The sequence below is a fragment of the Poromitra crassiceps genome (assembly GCF_964638095.1).
Source record: "Poromitra crassiceps genome assembly, chromosome: 6".
Classification (NCBI taxonomy): domain Eukaryota; kingdom Metazoa; phylum Chordata; class Actinopteri; order Beryciformes; family Melamphaidae; genus Poromitra; species Poromitra crassiceps.
This window is the reverse complement of record NC_139627.1, coordinates 39,104,204-39,114,481: the sequence shown is the minus strand read 5'-3', so window position 1 is coordinate 39,114,481 and position 10,278 is coordinate 39,104,204. Positions and strand designations below refer to the sequence as shown.

The following is a 10,278-nucleotide window of genomic DNA, read 5'->3' as shown; positions in this document are numbered from 1 at the left end:
GGTAGCTATAAGATGGCTTAATTTCTCAAATCAACTGGTCTTGAGTCACAACCTCAAGCTTATTCAGGATTTAGCACATGCAGGGAAACAAGGGCGTCGGGGAAAGTAAGTTATAAAAAAAGTGTCCTTTCACTTTCTGAATGACAAACTACTACTAATAAAAGAAAGCAATTTATGACAGGGTATGGCTGTGATTTTATTTCCATAAATAAATCATGATGGCTCGATGACCTTAGTTTGTAAATGTAAACTTGGAAAAAATGCAAAGGGTTAAACAATCTGCACTGCAGTTGGACTTGCTATGGAGAAGTGGTCATACTACAATTAATAAAAAAAAACAGTTGAAAAGCACCATCTAATGAAATTAAAATGTGAAACAAGTTGTAAAAATTGTACAACTTGTTTCACATTTTCATTTCATTAGATGTCAATGGGTTAATATATGACCAGAACGTTTATTTAATAAGCTTTCTGGTCATATATTAAGCCATTGGCTAGATTCCCAGATATTTCCTGATTTCCCCAGAGAATTGATTAAATCCCCTGTCTTTCCCTCTCTGGAACTCTATATTTTATGATATTCCAGAAGTACCATGCACTGCATGGTAATTGGCCCCGCCTCCACTTGACACAAGGGTAAAATAACAAAGACACGTTTACACATCATGATTTTCAGCATGTTGAGTGTTTCATCCACAACTCTCCACTCACTACACAATGGCTCATGTATTATATTCTTCAACTACAAAATGAGGACAAAACCTAAAATGTTGTTGAGTGATGTCACTCGAGCAATCCATGATGTGATCAATGATGGTCACTCCAAGCAATTGTGACGTCATCAGTGAGTGATGTCATCAGTGATTGCGAAGTTGAGCAATTGTGCGCTGCGCCTGCCAATAGGGCAGGCGCAAGATTTCCTAGTAATAGTTTATGTCCCGCTGAAAACATTTTGTATCCCAATCAGAAGCAGCATCCGTACAGACCTGTGAGGAACCAGACTGAGAACAGAGTTGTCAAAATTCAAAAAATCATCATCACTGCTGTGTCCAAGCTCTCCAGTGGTCAGATCAGACCCTACTGTCTTTCACCAAGTGAACCCTACCATGACTGAGAGGAAGAGGAATGTGCTTTGGCCAATGATGATACGAGAGGAACAATGTTGGGATGTTGGATACAATGAAAAGCCCATCAGTTTTGATACTGTCAGAGCGAGTTGAACTTTGCATTGTAAATTTTAAAGATTAAAGTTGTTGGAGAGCAACAAACCGACTGGACTCAACAATGGTGTAAAAAACACCCTTGCTACCAAAATGTATGACTGGATCAGTGATCGGAAGCAGAAAATGGCCACTTATCAACGATGGAAGGTTTACTCTGACAGTAGAGACAAACCTTCATCCCTGTGTTTTGTCCTTTCCTTGCAGATATTTGGATCCAGGTATATTTGGGAAGACGCTGTGGACTGTTCCACAGAGAAAGATACTGTACAATGACCAGGTGACAGCAGCGGGTCAGTCAGAGGGCCAGCAGTGCCAGAGTGGGCCTCTACACCTGCAACCTGGAATCCTGCTTCTGGGTCAGTAATGAGGGCCTGAAGTACAGAAAGTGGGCCGAAGGCTTTGGAGGTGCAACAGAGAACTGCAGCGAGGCAGGGGCCTTGGACACTGAGGAGGAATTCAGGGTAAGAATACCAGGGACAGAGACACTCAACTTCTGTGACAAATATCAAGGTGAGATTAAATGGAATGTACTGCTTCATATTCACACAAACACACACATACATACATACATACATACATACACACACACACACACACACACACACGCACGCACGCACGCACGCACGCACGCACGCACGCACGCACGCACACACACACACACACACACACACACACACACACACAGTGACACACACCTGGGAGATGCAATCACAGCCTTTTACTGAGCTGGAACAGTTTGGGGGTGCAGTGCCTTGCTCAAGGGCACCTAAACTGTTGTTGTTGAGGGAGGGAAGATGGTTCCCATTCATTCTCCCCACCCATATCAGGTTTTCAAACCCCAACTTTCTAGCCACAAGCCCGTTTCTCGAACTTGAAAGCTACAGCACTCTTGCTGTAGCTTTCAAGTTGTTTCAGTTGTTCTTCATACCACAGTTCGAACGGGTCTTCACTTCAGGATGGCGGTGAGAAACTTTGTGCAAATGTCACTCAGGTTTCATGATCCTGATTTCAACTACTTTTTGTATCTTGATATTGTAATAAATAACTGATTTTGTTGAATATAAACGTGACTTGATTTGGTTTCATTCCCGTCATTTTCTTTCAGCCACACCCACCAAAAATAGTGCTGAATTTCCATCAAGAGAGAGAAGGGGGGGGGGGGGGGGTCTTCTTCTTCTTCTTCCATTTGATAATGCTGACTAGTTGATATCATACGGCTGAAAGTATTTATTAGATATCTTTTAAAAATGTGTAAATAGCACCCTATTGTCTCTGGTGTTATAGACTGCACTTTTTGTGAGCCACAAGATTGTTTTCACATACTTATCTCTGAATGTAGCCTTTGCCCTAATTGCAGTCATGTCAGCCCTGTAACAAATAGCCTTGCTCACAGTTATAACACCGGTGATCTGGGTCATAACAGTCATTTGGCCCTGTGCTGTAAGGCCATCCAGTGCGACTCCCACCTGAGTGACCTCGTGCTTCCCGGTCAGAGGTCAAGGCCTCGACATGTTGATGAAGATAGCCCAGGGGTCAAGGGCTCTGTTTGTCTGGCCGGTGACAAGAGAGGAAACGAGGGATAGGATTCCGGTAATAGATGAAAGACGAGAGTGGAGATGAAAGGAGGGGTTATCTGGTTCTCTGTGGAGTCTATTGATCTGTTTGTGTTTTTGTGGGGTGAACGGGTTCGTTGGCCACAGGCCCGGCAGGCAGAAGTGCTGAGGTAGTGGCGGTATCGCTCTGAGTGGCAGCGTTGGTGCAGAGGCTGCACTGAAATTAGGGTTCAAGATACATTTGAGGTCAACCTCAAAGTTCTGACTGCCTCTGTTGCCTGTTGTGGAAGATGAGACAGTAGCAGGGGGGGGGGGGGGGGAAACGTTGGATTGTTGGACCATGAATCATGCAGTTGAAAAGCCTTGAGACCAACTGAATCCACTGGAAACCTATTAGCAAAGTGGGCTGATGCTGCCATCTTGTGGCAATTCTAAGTACTTTATTTGAAATCGTACTTTGTTAAAAAACAAACATGGTTCTAAAGCCTAAATGATTCCAAATATTCTATACAAATAATTTTATTGCATGAATTACACAATATGGGATTTGGAAATGATAAAATGTCAATAAAGTATTTGTTCTGCTTGTTAATCAATCATGCTTGAGACTAAAAGCAAGACCATTCCCACTGAACTCAAGTTTCGTTCCTTGGCAAATAGCCTATTGCTAATACTGTATGTATGTCATGGAGCATGTTTCACAATTGAACAGAACACACACAAAAACAGGTTGAGGTCAGTGTAGAGTTATTGCTATAACTTGAGCAGTGGAAACATTATGCATCTGTCAACATTCGGCAACAAAAACAAACGTAGCAGGAATGCTGTTTGGGTTTCAAGAGGCCTCCTGGGAGTTTGAGTTTCCTCCAAGTTTAAACACAGGCCTATGTTAAAGCTTCTCAGTCTCTACTTGTAAAGGCACTAAAGGTAAATACAGCCCTCATCACCTCTACCTTTGACTAGCATGAGAAAAAAACATCATTTGATGACCTTTAGATCTAAACTAAGGGAGAATAAATCTTGCATTAAATCTACAGGGAGAATAAAAGTAACTCACAGAGGGTACAATCAGCCCATCAGCAGAGTAGCAAATACAGGTTATGTGTAAATATATATACACGTGCATTTCTTTGGGATCAAAGATCAGGGGGGGGGGGGGAGTCCTGATATTGTGGGAAGAAATCAGTAACACACAACTGCTATGCACAATGTTCTGACAGAGGAACAATGTTCTGACAGAGTAAGGGTAGACAAGCCAAAGGGTTATTTCTATTTGATTTCTTGTGTGTGTGTATGTGTGTGTGTGTGTGTGTGTGTGTGTGTGTGTGTGTCTGTCTGTGTGTGTGTGTGTGTGTGTGTGTGTGTGTGCACGTGCGTGCGCGTGTGTGTGTTTTTAATGTAAAAACAGAGTTGTGCAACAACTTATATACATCACATACAGACATCACAACACACACAACTGACAAACAGCTCAAATGCACACACACACACACACACACACAGACACACACACACACACACACACACACACACACACACCTTGCCAATGCTATTTCAGTGCTGTCTTGGTAATGAGGCACTGGTTCGCTTGTCCACTGGAACTTCATACTGTGTCACTTTTTTGGCATCTGTGGCATCTCAAATACACACAAGTTCAACATATTCTCAGACATTTATAAATAAAAAAAGAATTTACTTAATAACACGCAAAGTAAGGTGAAGTATGTTAGAGAGGAAAACAATGCAATATATTTACAACAGAGCCATTGTTATGCATGTGCACTGGCAACATTATGGTGATTTATCAAATGACAAGCCTCTGTAACCAGTGGTAACTCCCATCCTTTACATTAGTACATGTTAACAAAAATAAAATACAAAACGTGAAAATCAATAATATGTAGCTATATCTTGAATGACGTGGCGCGGGTGGGGAGGGAAAATAACATACCAAAGTGGAATAAGGCAGATAGGGAAGATTCAATAGCACCTAACTTCCACAAACAACCCTTTCAAAATGAGCACCAGTTTACTCATGGGGGCTATGTAGCCTACTCAGTGCAACGGTAAACTGGGTGCCATTCGTTAGAGGCGTGTCGTGATCATGTGATCATGTGACCATGTTAGTGAAATGTTCTGCGTGGAGCGAAGAGCCGCTTGGTCTCATGGCTTTGGTCTCTGATGTGTGTGTTCTGGTCTAGAGATCGTCCATCTCACATCTCTGTCCCTCTCCGCTCACACGTGCAGGGAAATAGCACCATCCTTTGTTAAAGCCTGTTGGGCGTCGATGGACAGGGGATTGGTCGGAAGGAAGGAAGGCGGGCTCAGGGGGAGGCGGGGTTTATGTCCTCTTCATGCACACCTGACAGCGGCTTATGTGTGTTCGCAGAGCTCCCGCCTTTAGCGTCGTCGGGACGGGTTTCCTGGAACGGGGTGCAGAGAGAAACATATTAAATGGCCATAAAAGAAACGGAGGGAAAACTTTGCCTAAACTGCTGGATAAAACCCAGAGATGGAAACAGTAATGGCAGCCTGTGCATGTCTTGAGTGTGTGTGTGTGTCTTACCTAAACATGTCTTCGTCTTCGATGGTGGCCAGCCAGAAGCTGTACTGGTTGGCATAGTAGTTGCAGGTTCCGCGGCCGTGGCACTCGATGAACGGAGCGCTGCGGAATTCCTCTAGGCAGGAGCCAGGAGAGGCCAGGGCCTGGCCTGATCCCTCAGCACCCGCACTGGTGTGCTGCGCACACAGACGCACACACACACACACACACACACACACACACACACACACACACACACACACACACACACACACACACACACACACACACACACACACAAACACAAACAAACAAACACAGAGTCCATTTTTCATGACCTGAATGAACACAGACATGCTGTGCTGTAACACTATCTCCTGTCCCTCAAATCCTCTATCAGCCTTGGTCCAGGATCCTCCAGCATCACCACATGTGCCAGGAGAAGAGGATGACATGTATTATTACTCTGCCCTCAGCCAATAGAAGTGCGAGGGAACGTCATGTGCAAGGTTCGCCTTGATGGAAGCACTACAGAGTGTTTGGGATTGGGAGCAAAGCCCAATCACACGGTGTTCCTCAACTACTCAGGGCCAGGGCGCCCTGATCCTGAGAGCTATTGTTTGATTCCAGCGCTGCCAAATTGAACACGACAGAATTATTCATGGTGTGTCAGGAAGTAAAACCTGAAGTTGGAAGACAAGGACGGAACTGGACAGAGGTGGATCCAGATGCCAAGAAAACAGATTCTGCACAATATTGGGGAAAATGTTCCCCAGGAGTTAATTCGTCATCCTGACATGTTGGCCATGTAAAACATCACAGGCTTGGCCGCTACATCAGAGTTGTAATGAAGGACTGAATTTATGCTTTTTCTTAACCCATTGATACCTGATGCAGCGTTTGTGTGTGTATCCCTTTAAGACCTTAAAGGGATACACACACAAATGAGGGATATACATGCAAATGCTGCATCAGGTATCAATGGGTTAACAAAAGGGCAGACTCTATTTTCTTGCATTTGGACTTTCTCCTGCAGTGTGAGCGCTACACAACACCAGTAGTGGCAGAATCAAGAACGATCAACAATTCCAATGCATTGTTGTCTAAACGGCAAATCAACTTGCTGTTCCTCTCACCATCACGAAGGAGTAGCCGATCCACAGAGAGTCCCAGCCGCGGGGGCATGACGGTATCATGATGGTCTGACTGTGAACTGCCATCACCATGGCCGGGGCTTCACACACAGAACACCTGCACATGCACAAACACAGGCGCGCGCACACGGGTGCCAATACATGAGGATCACAAATAGTCACGGCAGAAAAAGAGGAAGCCATTTGTGCGGAGGCTGACTTGCCTGCTGATGAAGGGCTTGATGCTCAGGCCGTTGACAGGTGCCATGCTCATGGGCATGGGCTCGGGGGAGGTGAGCCAGTACGAGTAGTCGTTACGCTGGGCGAAGTTGCACACGTTGTTGATGTCGCAGAAGAGGAAGGGCATGGTGCTGAACTTCTTTAGGCAGCTCCCCGCCGTACCTAAACCACATGGACACAAGACATTATTTAATTCTTTTTTTTCTTCTTTTTTAATAGAACAAAATACGAACAAGACAAACGGGCTCAGACACAGGAAAAGAATGAAAGAAAGAAGAAGAAGAAAAAACATACATCATGAACAGGCAACATTGCAACGTGGTGCTACCACTTAGAGTACCAGTCAAATATTTTGGCCCATAATCCCGTTCATGAAGAGCAGAACCAGAAGGCATGAGATAATGTGCCCTCTGACACCTGACACCTGTCGCACAGTGGTGAGACAGAAGGGAAGATCTTGTTTAGTTCATGCTTGGAGTAGTGAAGACGGTGAGCTACATTAAATTGGATCAGCTGGTGCCTGCTATTAACTGAGCAGAGTTGTGCCACAGACAGACTCCTTTCCCATATAGTGTCAGAAAAATCAATACCAAGTTCCCCCTGCCATGCTTCTCTAATCCTCTCAGTAGAGGCCGTGTTGCAGTTGTCAAACAGATACAAATCTAGAGATAAGATGCTTGGAGTGAGGAAGGCTTAACAATACATCGCAAAAAGCATGTTCATTTGGGATAACTTCAAAGGTGCGAATCCTGGATTGGACATAATGTCTGATTTGCAGGAATCTGAGCCAGTTCATGCCAGGCAACTCAAACTTCCAGGATGCAAAATGACCATCTATGTATAGGTCTTTGATGGAAACTAGCTCCTTCTCACTCCAGGCATGGTAGTTTTTGTCTGACCATGGAGCCAGAAAAGAGTGATTGAAACAAATTGGCGTGTGGACAGAAACATCTGGTACGCTCAAAACACTCCTGGCTTGATTTAAAATTCTGACAGAGTTTTTCCACAATGAAACTTAAATTTGTAAAGACCCAGGCCTCTCTAGGTTAGAAAATAACATGGCTGGTATGGAGGAGTTTGCAATAGAGCTGGCCTCCATTTTCAGCCACAGGGGGGCCCCGGAAGTTAAGTTACCTGGAGTCGCTTGCTGCCAAAACATCTGGGCCAGTTGCACCAACAGGGCTTAAGACTGGGTATAAGCTAAGTCGGTCATAACTTTACGACCTAACAGCTACGCCGGTTGCACCAAGAGGGCTTAAGCCTTCTTTTCACTAAGCCCAGGCATAACACTTACGCCTGGTCAGGAGGAGGCGTAAACTGCCTGCGCCTGTAACAGAGATCTCCGTGGTAATCTATCAGCGGAGACCTGCTGTGATTGAGTCCTCACGGTCCTCATGGTCGTCAAGTCGCCTTCGAAGCATGAAATGCGATTATAACGACCTAGTTGTGTGGCTTAGCCTTCCCAAATGTTGACGGTAGTTTTTTTAGAATTTAATACATAGAATTGGGAACATTACATTCAATTTCATGCAGACTGCCTGGCACTCAATCGCCGCCATTTTCCCCCGGAGCTTCCACAGGAGGAGGGAGGGTGGGAGGAGGGAGGGTGTAGTGACGCACATACAGTAGTGGCCATAGACTGGATATTAGAGCGTAGTGGCACAGTGACGCTCCAAGCAGGATCGCGAGGCACATTTTTGGGCCAATCAGGGGGCATATTCCGGCAATTCACATGGACACGCTTTGCTATGCCCGACATAGTTACGACCAGGCATAAACCGTGTTGGTGCAACCGGCATAAATCCACTCTTAAGACTGGTCTTAACAACGACCGGCATAGAAGTTATGACCAGGCATAACTAAGCCCTGTTGGTGCAACTGGCCCCAGAGCCCTAACATTGGCTATTTAATTATTCTTCCTTCATTTGTTTATTCTCTTTTATCAAATTACTTTCAGATTTCCCCCTGTTTTCTCCCCAATTGTACTTTGCCAATTCCGCCTGCTGTCCTGGTTGTTGCTCCACCCCCTCTGGCGATTCGGGGAGAGCCATAGACTAGCACATGCTTCCTCCGACACGTGTAGTCGCCAGCCGCTTCTTTTCACCTGACAGCGAGGTGTTTGATGTAGCGCGTGGGAGGATCACGCTATTCCCCCCCCAGTTCCCCTCCCCCCTCAAACAGACCGACCAGAGGAGGCACTAGTGCAGCGACCAGTATGCTTCCCACCCACAGACATGGCCAATTGCACCTGTATGGATGCACAACCAAGCTGTTGGTAACACGGGGGCTCGACCCTGCGACCAGTGAGTTGGTAAGCAGGGAATCTACCGCTACACTACCCGGACGCCCCTCTCTGTCTGCCTGTCTTTTTTTTCTTGTCTTTGGTTCTCTTCTTTCTCTCTCTCACCTAGGTCCTGTCCGTGTGAGCGCTCGTTGCCCTGCAGGTAGAGCAGGGAATAGCCATTGTAGATGGGAACGGTGCCTTGAGGACACTCTGGCACCTCCACTGTCTGGCTGTGCCGGGTCACCAGGAAGCCGTGATCCATGGAGGAGGGGCCGGGCGGACCCACCTGACCCGGCACACCATCGGGTCCGGGGGGTCCAGGGTATCCTCTGGGTCCTAAAGAGACGAGCAGATTAACGACTTTGCAAAGGGGCAGTTGTACAGCTATAGACATAACTCTGTCCCTTGCCCCGAAAACCCTTATGTGTGCAGTGAACTTTTTAACCTTTTAGCTTTCACGTTTAATTTGTAGCTTTTATCATTGGGTTGTGTTTTAAGACCACGTTGTCTTGTATGTCCCTGCACGTGCACAGTCTGCGGCCCTCATTTCCCTGCTCATGACTACTGTGATGTGCTGTATGTGACAATAAAAACCTTGAACCCTGCTCCTTTCATCCCTGCAAACCTCTCACCTGTTGGGCCGGTCAGACCAAGCTCTCCTTTGCCTCCATATTGACCGTTGTACCCAGGGTGGCCATCTTCACCTTTCGGCCCCGTGTGACCTGTCACACCTGAGAGGGAACAAAAGAAATGATGAATACTGTAGTTACTGTAGAGAAATGGAGGAGGAGGAGAACACGGCTGGGTCTACATCAGTGGGAATGATGGTTGAGCTGTTCTGCACATTCAGCAGGCTTTTAAGCCAAATGTCACCTTGCTGTCCTTTCAGTCCAACGAAACCAGATGGCCCCTGGGGCCCCGGCAGGCCCTGCCCTCCTGGGAACCCGATGTCTCCTTTGATGACGGTGTGGGGGCCAGGGGGACCAGGGGGACCTTCATTACCTGAAATACACTGCATCATTAGAACCGCCACAACACATCTTCCAGCCGCTCATATTCATATTGATAACCTCAGATGAATGAATGAATGAACCTCGGATAAGACAACGTACTGGGAGAATTACAATATACAACGACTCCATTGTGTGAAATAGTGCTAGTTCAGAATATAACCACACTGTAGTATAACTGTTTCCGTCTTAATTACCCTTGTCTCCTGGGAATCCTCTGTCTCCAAGTTCTCCTTTGAATCCAACTGTCCCAAATTCACCTTTTGTACCTGGAGTCAGTATTCACAGTGAGT

At 46.0% G+C, this 10,278-nt stretch overlaps 1 protein-coding gene across 1 annotated transcript in view; it reads right to left on the bottom strand.

The window, feature by feature from the left end:
- Nucleotides 1-3,295: 3,295 nt before the first annotated feature.
- The window catches only part of col4a1 (collagen, type IV, alpha 1), a 32,873-nt gene continuing 25,890 nt past the window's right edge, over nt 3,296-10,278 (bottom strand). Inside the window, exons 44-51 of the mRNA XM_083638360.1 lie at nt 10,183-10,254; nt 9,849-9,977; nt 9,608-9,706; nt 9,099-9,311; nt 6,676-6,853; nt 6,455-6,569; nt 5,343-5,515; nt 3,296-5,199 (exon numbers count right to left, since the gene is read on the bottom strand). Of these exons, the coding sequence (XP_083494486.1) occupies nt 5,118-5,199; nt 5,343-5,515; nt 6,455-6,569; nt 6,676-6,853; nt 9,099-9,311; nt 9,608-9,706; nt 9,849-9,977; nt 10,183-10,254 (1,061 nt within the window). The 3' untranslated portion in view covers nt 3,296-5,117. The remainder of the gene's footprint in view (nt 5,200-5,342; nt 5,516-6,454; nt 6,570-6,675; nt 6,854-9,098; nt 9,312-9,607; nt 9,707-9,848; nt 9,978-10,182; nt 10,255-10,278) is intronic.